We start from the raw sequence: 20,531 nt of genomic DNA on the forward strand, positions 1-20,531 counted from the left end.
GCATTGAGGCCAAGAGCTTAGTAGGAGTCACAAAAAAGGGTTAAGCATTTAGATGAATGGGACTATCCACAGTTATGTTAGATAGGATAAAAAAAATTATTAGAGATTTAAACCCTCCGGCATTCCGATACCATAGTTATGGCCATTGTACAAGAACATGAAAAGAACAGAGTTAAAGAGAATGCTTCAGGGAGGAGGAAAGATTTACAGGGTTTTCGCACCTTCTTCTGAATCATCCACAGACGGCCACTACCAGAGAAAAGATAATGGACCGGATGCCCCACTGGTCTGCCCCAACACAGCAATACTTAAGTTCCTACACCCGCTGTGGAAACAGCCTCTCACAAACACTTACATATATTGCCCCAGATTTTGGGCTGTGCTACATCTGTTTTGTACTTCACTGGTGGTTCAAAGTGATCCTACAAACAGTGTAGCCACACATAGAAAGATTGGTCCTCCAGTGCTGTACAGCCAATGTAACAACCCCTATGCCATTTCCATCATGGCCAATGTAGGTCCCTAGCCAGGCGCAAAGAGGCCTGGCCACAAACATCTTGCTAGATCCTATCTGTCATGTAATCACGTTGATGTGATTTGCAATTGGCACAAATGAGAACAGCCCATTTTCTATTTAACCTTGGTCACATAATGCAAGTCAAATATGATCACTTTGCCAGTGTTAAGATGCATGAAAATGCTAATAAGAAAATGCAGTGCCTATATAGCACTCCACAGCTTCAAGTCACTTATATTGTACACCTGCACAAGGGAGTAAGAAGACAGAACGTGCCCCCTCTACCAATATCTACGTGCCAATATCACAGGTTGCAGCACAGGGCCTCTATCAGGCCACTGTCCCTACTTGTGCACAAGTGTGGGTGGGCAGCAGTGAGAAGTGGGCAGAGCTTACACTGTCCTCTCCTGCACCAGCCAGCACAGCTGAACCAGCATGGAAGGGAAATAACATCGTGCCAGAAATAAGTCTATGGCAAAATTCTTCCTATTCCAAGGCGGAAGTAACCAGGGACCAAACTGCAGTCACAATATGATCAACGGTCTACTCCCGGGGAAGCACAACACCTCAATGCCCTTTACCTTGGGTTTGCGGCAACACCACAATCAATCCTTTATAGTACTTAGCTACTGCACTAGATAAGCAAAATCACAAGTTCATTTCTGCATTACTTGGGAGACTGAAAGCTTCAGTGAAGTACTGGGTGGTGCTATATCAACATGTAAACTCTTCCAGCTCTGCATTTTTAGTGTTCTATTTGTCCGTCCCCGCCTCCACACACATCCCCTGGAGAGAACCAATCATCTTTAGGTATGCATGTAAAATGCACATTATAAAACAACATCCAAAAAAAAGTGTCAAGCTGAATGATTAAGCACCCGCTCAGACACTCAGCTCAGAGCTAGAAGCAGCATGAATACAATCCGCCCGTATTTACCAGATCAAACTAGAAACTTTCCTTAATTGATGACAATGTTGTTCGAAAACTAAGGTTTACCTTATCAATCATGTGAATCTCAGATACTCTGGGATGCTTTAGAAAGAAAGGAAAGCGCAAGCAAAGAGTCTTTTTGTGTCTGTGGAGCCTAGCTACCGTGGTTTTTATGTGTTCAAATGACCTAAACAGCCTGTTTGTGCATATTCTCAGAGCATGTCCATCAATCAATGTCAATACTCACCCAGACGCTATTTTGACTGGCAACTGGCAGTCAGCTATCTACTGAATGTTAATGAATGATGAATACCTTTGTCATTGCTTAAATATACATACATCTCGTTAAAATGGTGGACTTTAAATGTGTGGCTTGATCAGGGAAAATGTAGATTGTGTTTTCATCTACCTGCTGTATTAGGAGAGAGAAAAAAAGAAAAGTCTGTGTTAAAAGATTCATTTAATTTGAACTATTGTGAACATGAATGTTTTTATTTTCTAACAAGGCAACCTTGTCTCAGCTTGTGTTATACAAGCTTAAATCTCAGACTTCTGAATATGCATTTTTAAACCATTCTAACACACAATACTGTGTCTCTGCAACTCTGTACTTATGACAGGAAATCTTTAAACTAAAGATCAAAAGGAATTATGTCACTCCCCCCCCACTCCAAAAAAAACATGTTAGAAAGACATTCTTCCACTTTTCTTCATTTCTTGTCACAATTCACTAGCAATCTCACTGACAAGACTTTTTTTTTTTTTTTTTACATTAGACCAGTCACAAAGATAAACAGATTCACTTTAATTGACACATTGAAACAACTGACAGACCATGATCCCTGGAAGGCCGAAGAGTATCCCTCTGTATTCAGCCAATGACACCCTTATATAACTAATGAGAGGCAAAAGTGAGTGGAATGAAAAGGCATATTCATGGTTCATCGATAGAGTACTGTGTTCATAGCCAAGACAATATTTTCTATCTTCCTTAAGATTTGAAATATATATGATACTTTTTGGTCTCCCAAGAAGCTGCAGGTTGGATCTGGCTGAAAATTCTACAGGTGAGTTAATTAGTAGCTGACAGTACAGAATGTTGGAATTTGCTGCCAGTTAAAATAGCAATGCCACTTTCTAAGTCTTGCAAAATAAATAAATAATAATAATAATAATTCCTCCTAGTTCCAAGAGCAACCTGGCATTTTTATTTTCCATTTGTATATATTGTTCATATACAGCAAACATGAAAATAAGTATATTAAGACTCAGAATATTTTCTAGTGACAGTATGCTCAGTGTGAAAAAAAATCAGTGTTTAATTCTACTGCACAGGGGTCAGATGAATAATAACACACAATCAATATAACTTGTCAAAACAAAACAAATAAAAATTATGAAAACTGTCCAATCCCATTCTTTGGCAAAATCCAGCAACAAATCCGATGAAGTGAGCTGTAGCTCACGAAAGCTTATGCTCAAATAAATTTGTTAGTCTCTAAGGTGCCACAAGTCCTCCTTTTCTTTTTGTGAATACAGACTAACACGGCTGCTACCATGAAACCTGTTGAAATTTTGAAACTTGAAAGACTATGACCAGCTCTAACATCCAACTTTAGTTAAATGGTTGATGGATCATGTTCTAAAATATCTCATCAGCAATTAAGAAATAAACATTAAAACAAGTCAGAGAGCATGTGAGTGCTTTACAAAGAAGAAAGGGGAGCTTTTAAGAAATAAAGGAGAAAATCCAGTCAGGAATAAGTACTGTTAATATTACATAGGTGTACAAATAGGACGGTATATGGCCAAATTGAAAACATCAGCTTTAGGTGCACTTAGGGCCAGATTTTTAAATGCATTTAAGCAACTAAAGATAAAAACAGACACCTAGTGGGATTTTCAAAAGTGGCTAGGTGCCTAACTCCCAGTGACTTCTGTATCTTTAGGCATCTAAATACCTCTAAATATCTGGCCAAGGCCTTTGCTAGCTTTGACTTCCATGGCAAAGGTCATACATTAGAGAGACAATTACTGGAACTCTATGCCAGTTCTGGTGCCTCAGTTAACATACTGGAAAGGATTCAGAAAAAAGCTACCAGAATGATTCAAGGTCTGGAAAACCTGCCTTACAGTGAAAGCTCAATTATGGCCCTCCTGATTATCACTACAAAAGGGTTTTTTTCCTCTCCTGCTGATAATAGCTCACCTTAACTGATCACTTTCGTTATAGTGTGTATGGTAACACCCAATGTTGCATGTTCTCTGTGTATATAAAATCTTCCTACTGTATTTTCCACTGCATGCATCCAATTAAGTGGGCTGTAGCCCACAAAAGCTTATGATCAAATAAACTTGTTAGTCTCTAAGGTGCACAAGTACTCCTGTTCTTTTTGCGGATACAGACTAACACGGCTGCTACTCTGAAACCTGTCAATTATATAATTTATCAAAGAGAAAGTTAAGAGGTGACTTGATCACAATCTATAAATACCTACATTTGGATAACATTTCTAATAGTACAAAGCTCTTTACTTTAGCAGAGAGAGGGAAAACAAGGTTGAATGGTGGGAAGCCAAAGCCAGACAAACTCAAACTAGAAACAAAGTTCAAACTTTTAACAGTGAAGGTAATTAACCACTGGAACAATTTACCTAAGGACATGGGATATTACATTACTTGAAGTCTTTAAAACATGGGATGTCTTTCCAAGATATATACCAGGGATCGGCAACCTTTGACATGCAACCCGTCAGGGAAATCTTCTGGTGGGCCGGGATGGTTTGTTTACCTGCAGCGTCCACAGGTTCGGCCGATCACAGCTCCCACTATCCGTGGTTCGCCGTTCCAGGCCAATGGGGGCTGTGGGAAGCAGTGTGGGCTAAGGGATGTACTGGCTGCCGCTTCCCGCAGCCCTCATTGGCCTGGAACAGCAAACCGCGGTCAGTGGAAGCTGCAATCGGCTGAACCTGCATATGCTGCCGGTAAACAAACAATCCCGGCCCGCCAGCGGATTTCCCTGACAGGCCGCATGCCAAAGGTTGCCGATCCCTGATATATACTTTAACTCAACCCAAAGTTATAGGCTTGATGCAGGACATTGGACTGGACATTGTCCTGTGTTATGCAGAAGGTCAGACTAGAACTTAATAGTCCAGGGATCGGCAATCTTTAGCATGTGGCCTGCCAGGGTAAGTCCCCGGGCGGGCCGGGCCAGGCCGGTTTGTTTACCTGCTGCATCCGCAGGTTCGGCCGATTCCAGCTCCCACCACATGCCTCAGCCCACGCCGCTTCCCGCAGCCCCCATTGACCTGGAGCGGCGACCACACCGCAGTAAGTCGACATAGGTTACGTCGACTTCAGTTACATAGTTTATGACCCATCATTACATTTCTTTAAATACAGAGTTTGTAGGATTGGGCCTTATACACCCAAAACTCCAATGTCCTCAAAAAGAAAAAAAAAAATCATCATTATGGCCCACTGTAGCTGCACCATATATGGCAAAAAAAAATTCCATTGGAAATATTTTGGGATTACTTTTTAAAATTTCTCTCTAAAATTGTACAAGTAAAAATTACATAGTGTTAATTGAGTGCACAATTTCAAAAATCAACTTTTGAAAATCTGACCGTAACATTTACTCCCCACTTGTCACACCATCTGTGGTACTCTTATGCACCAGGAGATATGCACAGTAATATTCTGCGTAAAAACAAAAAAATTAACAATAACCTAGCTCTCATATAACACATTTTGAAGTAAATATGAAGCACCAGAAACTATAACAATTGGTAGTAATGTTAATTAACATTTATCCGTTCATTCAAGATGGCTGATGCTATTATTCCAGTAGATCTGCTATTATCTAAAAAGATCACGTGAAGCTATAATCTAAAACAGAATCAGCAGCAGAGGATTACTACAGCTGCAGTACATGTAAGACAAAAAACCACAATATTAAGCTCCAGTCCTGCAAACATTTATGCATGTGCCTAACTTTACCCTCATAAATTGTTCCAATGAAGTCAATGGGGTTACCCACACAAATACATAGGGGCTGTAAAAAAAAACTGAGTCAGAGTCTGATTTGACTTACACCACTTTTACACTTCTTTGCCTTTAGTAGGGCTGTTCCTGATTTAGTCCACTAGACGTGAGATTAGATTTAGGCCCAAAGACAGAAGCTTTTACTGTATGAGGAAAATTATTGCTCAAAGGATATAATAAATTACCTCCATGAGGGAATCATAATGTCATCAAGAAGCCATGAGTGTATTTTCCCAACTGTTGGTCATTTGTTCAATGCGTTGGGCAACATTTTTGTACTACAGAGGTTCAAGCAGAGTCACAAGCAGTTGCTGGTGAAAAGGTTTAAAAAAATGCTCTTCTGCCCTGCCAAAAGAGCCCCCTTAAGCTCTGGGCAGATTTTGCCATGTTTGGCACATGTCTGAAGAGGGTCCTGAGAGGAAAAGTTCTGAGAACACTTTTCTGTTATAAACTACAACAGAAAGAAAGAGACAGAGAGAAAGAGGGTCACACACACACTATAAGAAAATCATTTTACTGCCTTAAGGGACTAAATGCTTTCAATGACAGTCATGGAAAATTAAAGGAGTTTGAAATGTGAGGGAATGAAAGCTCCTGAATGAGATTTAAACTTTAATAATTAGTGAACTGTTAAATTATCAATGAAATTTTAAGTGTATGTTAAACTTAGAACAACACAGCTCTCAAAATAGCTCTATGCAATAAGGTATAAATTTGTAACAGTGAGAGTAATTAACCATTGGAAAAATTTACCAAGGGTCATAGTGGATTCTCCATCACTGACTGTTTTTAAATCAAGATAGGATGCTTTTTTTCTAAAAGATATTCTGTAGGAATTATTTTGGGGAAGTTCTATGGCGTGAGTTATACAGGTGGTCAGACTAGGTGGTACACAGTAGTCCCTTCTGGCCATAGAATCTATGAATCATGTTGTTTCCACCTGCACTGCACCAGCTCAAGGCCAAAGGAGAAGTTGGGTAGTTCACTCATTGTCTGGTAAGGAAACTCTTGCAAACAGCAGGTCACTTCAGGGAATTAAATGACAGGTAACACTGAATTAAATAGGAGCTGACCATTGTTTCTCTGGCTTCATGAAAAAGTTAATCACAACACCACATTTTAGTGAAGACTTACAATGGCAAAGATGAAGTTTCTCCAATTACATGAGTGATCTCTCACATTTATTATGAGCCCTTGAACTGACACTAGATTTTTTTTTAAAATCCAGGTTTTGTTCTTAGTTCTCTTCTGATCTCAACAAAAATTTAGTTCTGATTAATAAGGTATATTTAAAAAGTGTGAGTTCTAATATGTACAGAAGAATAAAATGTAAAACAAAATTATTCAATTTATAAAAGCTACTGAAATATTTCAGTAAGGGAATCAACTTAGAAAATTCCAGTTTGCCTTTTGCAGACACGGTAGTTTAAAATAATTTAATTTATAGTATTTCACGTTAAGTTAATATACATTCACACTCTCTGAACATCTTAGTGTTTTAAATCAACCAGACTACCACTGCGGTACAGGGCTTGCAGAATGAAGGGAAAACATTTAAATCATATACTATTAATGCCTGAAGTGAGGGAGCAATAACTTATTTTTTACTCTAAAAATCTTCAGTGGTAATAAAACAATAGCAACTGCAGGCCCAGATAAAGATCAAAGAAAGAACAACGTCCATAATTTCTCAGGTAATAAGAGCCAGGTATTCTTAGAATTCCTGAGCTAATCAATACTAATGAACTGACAGCTGGAACAAAGTGAAAACATGATTTCATGTCATACACTGTTGAAGCTCTGAAATACAACAAAACTCTTAAAACACTAGCCCAATTACGAAAAAACTTTGCACATGGAACTTCTGTTGCCTTCAACTCCTGTGCCACACATAGCAGGTATGGACTCACTTTTTTAACAAATACCACCTCCTGCATCTTTTCTTTTTTTGTTTCCATATATCCCTATTATTCCCCCACTGCCCCATCTTTATTTCAAAAATGATTTACCCAAACACATTTACACATTTATCTGCACTTGGACTCCAAAGTGACAGAGGTCTTATATATACACACACATGCTCCCCGATCCTTCCTGAGAAAAAACAAAAACAACTACTCTCTGCTCTCCACTCTTCTGCAGCCTCTCTATTGCTTCCTTCCTCCTGGCTTGCAGCTCCTTCTAGCCCCATTACCACCACACACACACCCTGTCTCCCGCACCCTAGCTCACTCATTGATCGCTCTAAACAAATGTAAAAAGTGAAAACAGAAATCATTTTATCCACTGAATCAGAATTCTACATTTTATGATTCACACCAGGTGAGCATCAAGTTTGTAATTGCTCACTCTTAAGCTAAAATTCTTTAGCCTGGGAAATCCTCACATTTAACTCCCATTTTTCTGGGCATCTGTGATGTGGTATTCACTCCACACTAGCCTGGAAATGGTTAATGAGACTGACAAGGGCCAACTAAGCAGACAGGCCACACTTGAAGAGAATCAGGTGGCCTAAGTAACCCCTGATTTATGAAGGAACTCAGCTGAGAAGGAACAGACAGTGCTAGTAAAAAGCCAGGAAGTTGTCACCAGAAAGGGCTGCAATGAGGGAGCCTGTGGCTACTTTCTGGATTAGAGAGGGAAGGAGGAAAGCCTCGGGGAAACAGTGCAGGAAAAGGCTCAGAAAAACATCACAAGTATGTATCCCCAATGTGCAGATCTCACAGCTGGACAGCAATGGGAGTACTTTGGAGATCCTCATAATTTAAAAACATAGAATATCAGGGTTGGAAGGGACCTCAGGGGGTCAAAGCAGTACCAATCCCCAATTAAATCATCCCAGCCAGGGCTTTGTCAAGCCTCACCTTAAAAACTTCTAAGGAAGGAGATTCTACCACCTCCCTAGGTAACGCATTCCAGTGTTTCACCACCCTCCTAGTGAAAGTTTTTCCTAATATCCAACCTAAACCTCCCCCACTGCAACTTGAGACCATTACTCCTTGTCCTGTCATCTTCTACCACTGAGAATAGTCTAGAACCATCCTCTTTGGAACCACCTCTCAGGTAGTTGAAAGCAGCTATCAAATCCCCCCTCATTCTTCTCTTCTGCAGACTAAACAATCCCAGTTCCCTCAGCCTCTCCTCATAAGTCATGTGTTCCAGTCCCCTAATCATTTTTGTTGCCCTTCACTGGACTCTCCAATTTTTCCACATCCTTCTTGTAGTGTGGGGCCCAAAACTGGACACAGTACTCCAGATGAGGCCCTCACCAATGTCAAATAGAGGGGAACGATCACATCCCTCGATCTGCTGGCTATGCCCCTACTTATACAGCCCAAAATGCCATTGGCCTTCTTGGCAACAAGGGCACACTGTTGACTCATATCCAGCTTCTCGTCCACAGTCACCCCTAGGTCCTTTTCCGCAGAACTGCTGCCTTGTCATTCGGTCCCTAGTCTGTAGCTGTGCATTGGGTTCTTCCGTCCTAAGTGCAGGAGGACCCTGCACTTACCCTTGTTGAACCTCATCAGATTTCTTTTGGCCCAATCCTCCAATTTGTCTAGGTCCCTCTGTATCCTATCCCTACCTGCCACTGTATCTACCACTCCTCCTAGTTTAGTATCATCCGCAAATTTGCTGAGAGTGCAATCCACACCATCCTCCAGATCATTTATGAAATATTGAACAAAACTGGCCCCAGGACCGATCCTTGGGGCTCTCCACTTGATACCGGCTGTCATCTAGACATGGAGCCATTGATCACTACCCGTTGAGCCTGACAATCTAGCCAACTTTCTACCCACCTTATAGTGCATTCATCCAGCCCATATGTCTTTAACTTGCTGACAAGAATACTGTGGGAGACCGTGTCAAAAGCTTTGCTAAAGTCAAGAAACAATACATCCACTGCTTTCCCTTCATCCACAAAACCAGTAATCTCATCATAGAAGGCGATTAGATTAGTCAGGCATGACCTTCCCTTGGTGAATCCATGCTGACTGTTCCTGATCACTTTCCTCTCGTGTAAATGCTTCAGGATTGATTCCTTGAGGACCTGCTCCATGATTTTTCCGGGGACTGAGGTGAGGCTGACTGGCCTGTAGTTCCCAGGATCCTCCTTCTCTTTTTTAAAGATGGGCACTACATTAGCCTTTTTCCAGTCGTCCGGGACTTCCCCCGATTGCCATGAGTTTTCAAAGATAATGGCCAATGGCTCTGCAATCACAGCCGCCAACTCCTTTAGCACTCTCGGATGCAACACATCCGGCCCCACGGACTTGTGTACGTCCAGCTTTTCTAAATAGTCCCTAACCACTTCTTTCTCCACAGAGGGCAGGCCACCTACTCCCCATGCTGTGTTGCCCAGTGCAGCAGTCTGGGAGCTGACCTTGTTCGTGAAAACAGAGGCAAAAAAAGCATTGAGTACATTAGCTTTTTCCACATCCTCTGTCACTAGGTTGCCTCCCTCATTCAGTAAGGGGCCCACACTTTCCTTGGCTTTCTTCTTGTTGCCAACATACCTGAAGAAACCCTTCTTGTTACTCTTAAAATCTCTTGCTAGCTGCAGCTCCAGGTGCGATGTGGCCCTCCTGATTTCATTCCTACATGCCTGAGCAATATTTTTATACTCTTCCCTGGTCATTTGTCCAATCTTCCACTTCTTGTAAGCTTCTTTTCTATGTTTAAGATCCGCAAGGATGTCACTGTTAAGCCAAGCTGGTCGCCTGCCATATTTACTATTCTTTCGACTCATCGGGATGGTTTGTTCCTGTAACCTCAATAGGGATTCTTTGAAATACAGCCAGCTCTCCTGAACTCCTTTCCCCCTCATGTTATTCCCCCAGGGGATCCTACCCATCAGTTCCCTGAGGGAGTCAAAGTCTGCTTTCCTGAAGTCCAGGGTCCATATTCTGCTGCTTACCTTTCTTCCCCATGTCAGGATCCTGAACTCGACCAACTCATGGTCACTGCTTCCTTCTGCGAGTTGCCAGAAGAAAGCCTCATCCACCTCATTCCCTTGGTCCGGTGGTCTATAACAGACTCCCACTACTACATCACTCTTATTGCTCACACTTCTAAACTTAATCCAGAAACACTCAGGTTTTTCTGCAGTTTCGTACCGGAGCTCTGAGCAGTCATACTGCTCCCTTACATACATTGCTACTCCCCCACCTTTTCTGCCCTGCCTGTCCTTCCTGAACAGTTTATAACCGTCCATGACAGTACTCCAGTCTTGTGAGTTATCCCACCAAGTCTCTGTTATTCCAATCACGTCATAATTCCTTGCCTTCACCAGAACCTCCAGTTCTCCCTGCTTGTTTCCAAGGCTTTGTGCATTTGTATATAGGCACTTGAAATAACGTGCTGATCGCCCCTCATTCTCAGTATGAGGTAGGAGCCCTCCCCTCACAGATGTTCCTGCCTGTGCTTCCTCCCGGTATCCTGCTTGCCCACTTACCTCAGGGCTTTGGTCTCCTTCCCCCGGTGAACCTAGTTTAAAGCCCTACTCACTAGGTTAGCCAGCCTGCTCCCAAAGATGCTCTTCCCTCTCTTCGTAAGGTGGAGCCCGTCTCTGCCTAGCACTCCTCCTTCATAGAACACCATCCCGTGATCAAAGAATCCAAAGCCTTCTCTCCGACACCACCTGCGTAGCCATTTGTTGACTTCCACGATTCGACGGTCCCTACCCTGGCCCTTTCCTTCCACGGGGAGGATGGACGAGAACACCACTTGCGCCTCAAACTCCTTTATCCTTCTTCCCAGAGCCATGTAGTCCGCAGTGATCCGCTCAAGGTCATTCTTGGCAGTATCATTGGTGCCCACGTGGAGAAGCAGGAAGGGGTAGCGATCCGAGGGCTTGATGAGTCTCGGCAGTCTCTCTGACACATCGCAAATCTTAGCCCCTGGCAAGCAGCAGACTTCTCTGTTTTCCCGATCAGGGCGGCAGATAGATGACTCAGTCCCCGAGGGGAGAGTCCCCGACCACCACCGTGCGTCTCCTTCTCTTGGGAGTGGATATACCCAGCATTTGATCAACAACTAAACACAAATCTGGATTTATACCTGATTTTGATTATTCAGGGAAGGCTTCTCTGGCACAGGTTTCTTGACAAAGGATCCCCCGTTCTTTGCAAACAGCTCTCATCTCAGACATGACAAACTCATTACATCAAATACATTGCTCACAGGATAATTATCCACAAAGGGTAACATGTAAGGTCTCTGCTGAAAGCTTGTTCAAAATCATGGCATAATGTATGTAGGGGTAATACCGAAGGAAGAATGTAACTATATTGTAGTTTATGGCCCTAAGGTCTCAAAGTTAAAGGCAGTCACCATGGAGTGATTTTTTTGGTGATGGCCTATTCAAGCAGGAGGGAGTTGCCTCCCTCCCTGGTTAGCAAGTAACATAATGCAAGGTTCAATTGTCTACCACTGCCCCATCACAGAACAGTCAATGGAAAACCACCAGAATCCTCCTGCCAACAATCAAAACCACTTGGAAACAAAAAAGAAGCATTATAACAGACAGGGGATCGCCCTGCCTATGAATAAAGACAAAAGACTTTCAGTATAACACAGTGAGGAGAAGTACTCTGAATCCATTCACTGATCAGACATTTTGTTGTGCAGAGGTATTTTTTGTGAAAGGCTGGACCCCGGTTCCTGTGAAGCCAATGAGCTCTGCAACAGACTGAACTTGGGGGGCAACCTACTATTTTCTCCTGTTCCTACTAGAAAGGAAAGAACTATTCATAGGTGTAGGTCTTAGTTTGCGTTTTATGATTTTGCTTTGTACTGTAACCATTTGTTCCTCGTCACTCTCTCGTTTCTAATGGAATCTCTATTCTTTCTTAAATAAGCTTACTTTTGTTTCATTGCAAGTGCTGTGTGTTATGCAGGAGCGGTAGTTTAAGGTAAAATTGGTAAAATGGGCTACATTGATTCTGAGGGTCTTCGATTTTGTGAGTAGCCAGTTTCAGGGGCATATATCATAAGGAAATGCTTCAAAGGAACCTCCTATCTATGCCTTGCAGCTTAACAGGCCTGGTATAGCCTGTAGGTAAGTAGTTGAGTGACTGAAAGGGTGGTGGTGTTGGGGACCTATCACCCGCTGACCACAAGCAAGACTCCCTCTCCCTCCTTTAACTTAGGAAAGCATGGAATTCTGAGGGGGGAGGGTTGAAGAAGAGGGGGAGAAGGCTGGAGAAGTAGTAAAATAGAATAAACTTCTTCCCCCTTCCCTCCTCTACTCAAAGCACCCAAAAGGCTAAAGGAGCAGGACAGTACTGAAGACCCATTCCACCTTCAGTTAGACCAGAAGGATGTAGTAGAGTAGTAAAAAACCCTTGTCTCCATAACAGCTAGGATGCTGTGGAAGAGATAACTCTCCTACCTAGCCACTCCATGAAAGGCAGCCACAACTCTCTGGAAAAGAAAAACAAACCAGTATCCTTTTACCTTCTAGCAACTGAGTCATTTTTTAGCCAAAGACTAATATAAAAACATGGTGTCCCTAAGCAGCATCTTCAGGAAAGCCCATGGAAATTCCAGCTCTCCTCTGAACAGCTGGGGATGGCAGGAGGTCAGAGCCCTGTACTTACCTTTCTCATCCTCCAGCAAGTAGGTTTCAGCCACATTTTTTAAACCCTACATAAATTCTTCACAAACTGATATACACAGAAGCATCCACCACTGAAACAGAGTCACATCTGGGGACCAAACCAGTAACTGTTTAATAGTGCACAGAAACATTACAGAACACTTTAGAAAAGGGAAAAGAACGTGGGGCAGAGTCTGCCGCATCCAGCTTTTGCTGGGTGCAGACAGGAGAGAGGCCATCAGAGACCCAGCTACAAATTGCCTGTGCTCTGCCTTAGCTACAACTTGCTTGAAGTCACACCATAGACAGGTGAGGACAGCTAGTGCATTGTGTTCCAAGCACACCACCTCCCCACACTGAAATGCCCCACCTAATACAATACAGCTCTGTGCCTGGGAGTACTGGGAGGGAGACGGATCCAACCTTACTTACTCTACTCCAGCAAAGGACTTGAAGGTTTTGACTCCGTATAAGCCTTTGCAGCAGTGCAAAGGAAGAGGAACAGGGAAAACTGAAACAGCATGGAATTTAGGTAGACAGGAGATAATTACCCCAAACTGCAGGTTAGCCACAACTCTTCAGAAAGACACCCTGGGCCAAATTCTACATTGATTTACAGTTCATACAATCTACTCTTATTAGAAGTGCTATGAGATTTTTAATGGCCAATCTTTAAGTCTCTGAAGCAGGCTCCTCCAGCAGTGCAGTCCCTCCTAACAGTATGCTATGACATTAGCTCAGTGTTAACACAGACTGATCAGAAAAATTATTCTGAAGTGGAATATGCCTGAAAATGTAACTAAAAATGACATATCACAAATGTGTCACATATAATGCATCTCATAGACTGGACCTCTCTGTCAAGTCACATTTACTAGCTCCAAAAGTTTATATCCCAAAAGAAATCAGTAGTTCCTGTAGCAGTTTGTGGCAGGTTGCAAGTTGCTGCATACAATATACAGTGCAGCCCAAAAATCAAGCATGTACCCTTCACTTCAGTGACATGCATTCCATAACAAGTTGTAGCCCTCTCCCATTTTTTGGATAAGCAAATTGTATTCTGTTGTGTTCTTCTAATGCACATAGTATTACAAAGCAGATAAGAGTAAACTGTACCTGTTTGGCTTACTCCAGAAATCTGAATTTTCAGACGTGGTGCCAAATTAATTTTCACCTATATTTTTTCAGTTCATTCATGTTGAAAGGTGCTTCCTACCTTCTGAAATATCATACTGCTGCTCAGGAGCAAATGGGCATAGTTTCTCTTTAAATAATGTGAAACATATGGCAAGTGGATTATAGTAGAACTTTACAAAGAATTTCCCTCCTTTCCCCCAAACCACAGTTATTCAAATATTATCCCAAATGCGGTCCTTGCATAGGCAAAATAGGTGAAATTCCCACTGCACAGGTCATAGGCTACGTGAGAATTGCAGGAATGGGTCCTATGTAGTGCTCCCAAGTGCTAACATTTCCATTTGTTTTTACAGTAGCAGAAACAGTATGTCTGTGGATGTTTTAGGGGCTCACCATTTCCTAAGCACTGTCAGGATCAAGCCTTAAAATGTAAGCTCTCTAAAGCTAAGACTATGGCCTGGTCTACACTGGGGTGGGGGGTGGGGGTCGATCTCAGATACGCAACTTCAGTTACGAGAATAGCGTAGCTGAAGTCGACGTACCTTCGATCGAATTAGAATTACTTACTTCGCGTCCTCACAGCGCTGGATCGACTGCTGCCGCTCCCCCGTCGACTCCGCTTCAGCTTGTCACCCTGGTGGAGCTCCAGAGTCGACAGCAGAGCGATTGGGGATTGATTTATCGCGTCCAGTGATCCCCAATCAATCAATCACTACCCACCGATCCAGCAGATAGCGCAGACGTGGCCTATGTTATTACCGCTACCGCCCTCCTCCTCCCCACCCCCACACACACTTCATTTCACCTAGCTGTTGTGGCTTGCCTTAAACTAGGACTGTAAATTCTTTGGGGGCAGAGACAGTTTCTATTATACGTCTGTGCAGTACCTAGCACAATGTAGTCCTAACTTGGTTTATGCATCAAGATGCTAATGGAATGCAAATTTATTATGTGAATAATTCAATGTACATCCAAAATAAGGACATTTATATATAGATACACATTAAAAGATTTGGTACTGGAGATAGAACACAAGGGGAAAACTAGTGCCCAAGTTTAATATTTAATCTTTGATAAGCACTATCAGTTACTACTATTTGCAGAGTATTTGTTTACATGACACAAATATCCTCTGCCAACGTACTGGGAGTGAAATTTGTCTAAATTAAAATTAAAAGATAAAATGTTGTTTCTTAAGGTCCTGCAAATACTTACTCACTGGTAATGTCATGAGAGACAAAAAAGATGACTTTTTCAACCAGTGTAGCTCAAATAAGTTAGCGTAACACAATCAAAAAGCCCTGTTAGGATGCTGGCTAACACATCTGAAGATGTATTAGATGACTATGTTGTAGCCTATGCTCTCACCAACCATCCTCCCTTGGCTACAACCCAGCCAACTAATACATCTTCAAACATGTTAGCCTGCATCTTAGCAGGGTTCCAATGGTGTTAACTTAAATTTAGTCCATTGAGCCACCATGATTGAAGAAAGAAAAGGTATCTTTTTCAACCATCAAGACAGGGTCTTATGTCCAGTGCTTACTAGCATGAAGTCAATGCAGAATGCCTGGGTTTGCAGCTTTGAGTCCTTAAGAAGGACCACAAAAGGTTTGGATTAAGGAAGCATGCACCGACCTGCTTCTGCTTGATCTGTTTCAAAGTTTGACAGTAACAGATAGCCACTTGCATTAGTGTCAACATCCTGATAAGTTTCTTTCAATATCTGTCACAAAAACAGTGACAGTATCAGTATGTCAGCTGCATTATCAGTCACTATATAGTTGATCATACTTAATAACATCTTCAAGTGCAGAGAATCCTAACGAGTATCACAGAATGCAACTACTACAGAGCCACAGAGTCACCCAGATCATTTGGACTTCAAGCTGGTAACAGCATTCATTCTGTGAGTGGCTGCCTCCCACCCTCTCTCTCGCCTCAATATATTAACTTGCCTCAATATGGAGCCAGAGTTTGTTTTCAAACTCTTAACAAGATCACTGAAAGAAAAGTGGAGAAATCCTATCAATGTGCCTCTGGACTGCTTCCAGAGTTGCGTATTCTCTTAGCAATTGCTCTGGAAGCAGGCCAAAAATGGGCAATGTTCTTGCAAATGAACTCAAGTACAAGTTATCATTTAATTCCTTTGTCAACATCGCTGTGGTTAGAAATTAAGAAGCCTATTTAATAAACAATTTACTTGAATTCCAATTACCAAACACTGATTCCCTTCCCCCTCCCCCTTTACCCCTACTTCCCTTTGGCTGGGCACTTTCTCTCCTTTACTGAAAGTCAAAGAAAATTAGTATTATAATTATAGACCTATCCATGGTTCACATCATCAACTGTGAGTTAACTAAGATGCTTAAAAAAAAAAAGTCAGTGTCTCCAGAGAAAGCCTTTGAAGGTTTCAGAATGTGCTCTGATGGGGGCCAAATGATTTTAATACTTTTAACAGAGCCTAGACACACCGTATTGAACTGATTTTTGTGGGCAGTTTTCACATTATAACTCTTAATGAGATCACCCTCCACACGGTAGAAACTCAGCCCTTCCCCCACAATGCTGAAAGAAAGCTGGAAAGATCCCAGACCAACTCCACACACTCCAACTATGTACCAAATCTTCCATTGTAAACCCCTGCTGAAGGCAATCATGTGAATTTCCTGAAGACTAAGGATTCAGGATCAGACGCTGCTTGCTTTCTTCCTTTCAGTATGAGCCAAATTCTGCAGTCCTTTTCCAATCCTTACACAGACAAAACTCTCATTAAACTCATTGACTGCAGGGTTTAGTCTTAACCCCAAAATAAGTCAGGTATACGTCACTCCCTTGATTTTTCAATGCCTGTAATTGTTTTACTTTTTGGTATTTTCTCACTTTCACATTTATTTTATATCATTTTTTCTGCAGCACTACAAACAGACAAGTATGTTTCTATCATACGCTACAAGAAAAATCTGATGGCATATCAGTTTCTGTGTTAAATATATTTGAAACCATTACTCACTATACAAAGTACCTAGTATCCTAGAACCTTCACTGTAAACAAAACAGCCCGATTGTGTCACACTTATGCTCAGAATTGCCTTTGTACCCAAGTAGCTCCATTTACTTGCAGAGTAAGTATATGAATACAGGTGACAGCATCAAGACCTAAAGAGATTGTTTTCAAAAAGCAAACTACGTTGAGATTTTTATTCACTAGCCAGAGTGAAAATGTTAATCCTGTGTGTTACTCTGAAATGTAACTGCTTTCCAATAACCTAACACTACCAGATGAACTACATGCTGAAAATACAAAATAAAAAGCTCTCCATAGTAGTCCCAATGTAATCCATAAATAACCCAAAAGTTTTATTTTTAAGATTCTAGCTGAATTAATTTTATGTAAAAAATATTGACTGAAATTCTGCCACTCGATATTTTGATATATTCTGTTTGAAAGAAACAGATTTAAAATAAATAAATCTACTGCATTTGCACAGGAGTGAGAATGAAATGCAGATTCAAAACTTTGTAGCTCAGGTTTCATTTGGAGTATGTGCTATACATTAATAAACATGCTTTAGCACAAATTCCATATATCCTGAGTTTTATTTTCCTTATAATTTTCTGTCACAAAACATATGGAACAGCAGCAAGTAGTTTATATAATGCTCATACACAAGAACGTTAATAAGGTCTTCTTAGCAAGATACAATCTGTTCAGTAGCATTACAAAGAACTACACTGAATGTCATCCTGAGCTTATTTCTGTGTGAATTGTAATTTCTGCAACTGTATTTACATTAAACTGTGCTCTGAATTGCCTATTTTATATTTGAAAATGCAATATGCAAATGTTGACTTCCATTCCTGAAAGAGCTGACTGATTTAAGTTCGCCAGTATGAAGTGTATAGATTCAAATGCTCAAAGTATTAGTATGGGCCTAATACCATATTTTGATGCAAAGACAATAGAAATGTGACTGTAGAACCCACCTGCTATTGTAGGATATTATTAAAAGTGTAGGTTTACTCACGTTCACAAGTGTCTCCTTTTTGCTGGTATCCAGCTTTGCAGATACACTTTCCAATAGGCACTAACCATTCTCCTTCTGCACTACAGTGCATCCTAGGAGAGTTATCAGCCTCCTCTTCTGCGCTGCTGACACAAGTTCCTCGTACCTCAACTAGAGAGGAAAACTCTGAGCCAGTCACTGTATCTGGAAAAATAGCTAAGTTCTCAATAATAGACCAGCATTTCTTGTAGTAGACTTTGACAGAAACCAAAGCAATGCAGGCACCTACATCTTGAAATGCAAGATAAAATCCTTTCTTGGACAAAGCTCCAATCTCTCTCACCTCTGTGTTAAGTTTCATTTTTCTCTCCCCAAGGTCACCTTGGGTAAAACTTTCATCTGCTGCAATGGTGTCTATTTTTACATACTGATTTTCTCGGATATTCCTGCCATTGTCGTAGTCTGTTTCATAATAATATAAGTTAAAAGTTTCTTTACATGTCCCCAGTACTCCAGGAAGACTGTTACAATCCCTCAGAGTGAATTTCAGTTCTACAAAAATCCTTTGTGCATTGCCTTTTGCAATCCAGTTAGTCCGAAGCCAGTTATTTTGGTTAGGTTCCATGACCTGGCATACCTGGTATGTTCGTATAGGAGTGTAATTTTCATCCAGTCCACTAATTTCTTCCCACTAAAACAACAACAAACAGTTATTAATACAAGACAGAATTTTACTGCTGTACTAAATCCGTACATATATAAAAATACTCTGACACAGATCTGGTCTTCCTTCTTTGTAAACAGTGAAGCCTCATAAAAAATAGTGGAGTACTATTAAAATGCTAATGTTTTGTATAAGAAAAGTACAAATTTTAAGCGCATTCTAGTTTGTGTTCCATGTATTTTAGCAAGTAAATAACCTTCAAAATATATTATTCATATTACAACAGTTTACAGTTACATTAATTACAAGTTTTAGAAAGTACTGTACAATATACTCAAATACTGCTTATAGTTGGGGTTCAGTCCTACATTCTCTTACATCAATCAGAATTTTAGGTAAGCAAGGAATGAAGAAGGTGGTCAATGATTTGCTGCTAGAAACAAATCTATAATCAACAAAGAAGTCTCAGAAACTGAGAGCCCTTAAACTTGCAGACCTTGCACACCTAAACCTCAGTGACACTTTTTGGTTCACAAGCAATGAGCCCTGACTCAATAAGCCCTGATTCTTTATTAGTTACTACTCTGCATTTCAAAGTAGCAGCCATGTTACTCTGTATTCACAAAAAGAAAAGGAGTACTAGTGGCACCTTAGAGACTAACTCACAAAAGCTTATGCTCAAATAAATTGGTTAGTCTCTAAGGTGCCACTAGTACTCCTTTTCTTTTTACTCTGCATTTGAAATTATTATTTTTACACTTTAATTTATTACCATTATTGTGATCATCATCACATTTTGCAGGGAAAACAAACTGAAAATGGAGAAAAAAGAAATCATGAAGTTTTGTCACTTTATGCATTTAGGGCCATTTTCAGCTCCCATTTACAAACTACAAACCTGATCCTGCAAACCCCTACTCATATGAATAGGTTTCACTGACCAATAGTAAAACAATCTTATCTCACTATAATGGGATTTCATTTGAAGTCAATGGGGTTACATACTTGAGTAAGGGCTAATCATCTGAATAAGGATCTGCAAGTTTCAGGGCCTGCTTTCCTTCTTTTTTCATTTCTCAGTCACTATGGTATCTAGGCGCTAAAATGGTAAATGCACAATAATTCCATTGTCTTTACGAAGTTGGAAACAAATCCCAGACCTACTGAAGTCAACATCAAAACTCCCACTGAAATCAGTTGGGCTAAGGTTAGACCCTTATTCCAGATTTACCCAGGTATAACTAAAAGCAGAATCTGGCCCTTACACCTTTTATAAATGTATTGCAGTGCTCAATTCATAGCAGAAATTACAACTTGAATAAAATGGGAATATTTTAAAGAGTTCAATTAGTTAAATGGTGTCTAATAACACAGCCAACTAGATCTCAATCCCTCCAAGTGCTCAGACCATTTCAACAAAGCACTTTACAATATGCTTAACATCAGTGAAACTACTCATGTGCTTAACATTAAGCATGTGCTTTATTGGATTGGCTAGAGCACACAGCACCTGCCAGGACTGAACACCTAAAGAATGTGCTGTTACTGGTAGTCAGGCAGGGAAGGCAAACACGAACAGACATTGGTTTCTCAGACCAAAAGTCATGCAGCATGCAATATTT

General features: G+C 41.0%; 1 protein-coding gene across 7 annotated transcripts in view; it reads right to left on the minus strand.

Annotated features, from left to right (window-relative positions):
- EPHA7 (EPH receptor A7) overlaps positions 1-20,531 on the minus strand; it is a 170,264-nt gene that overhangs the window by 141,640 nt on the left and 8,093 nt on the right. For all 7 annotated transcript variants that reach the window (XM_073336778.1, XM_073336777.1, XM_073336779.1 and 4 more), the window contains exon 3: positions 18,267-18,936. In XM_073336778.1, coding sequence (XP_073192879.1) covers positions 18,267-18,936 — 670 coding nt within the window. The remainder of the gene's footprint in view (positions 1-18,266; positions 18,937-20,531) is intronic.

This window comes from Lepidochelys kempii, chromosome 3 (assembly GCF_965140265.1).
Source record: "Lepidochelys kempii isolate rLepKem1 chromosome 3, rLepKem1.hap2, whole genome shotgun sequence".
Taxonomy (NCBI): domain Eukaryota; kingdom Metazoa; phylum Chordata; order Testudines; family Cheloniidae; genus Lepidochelys; species Lepidochelys kempii.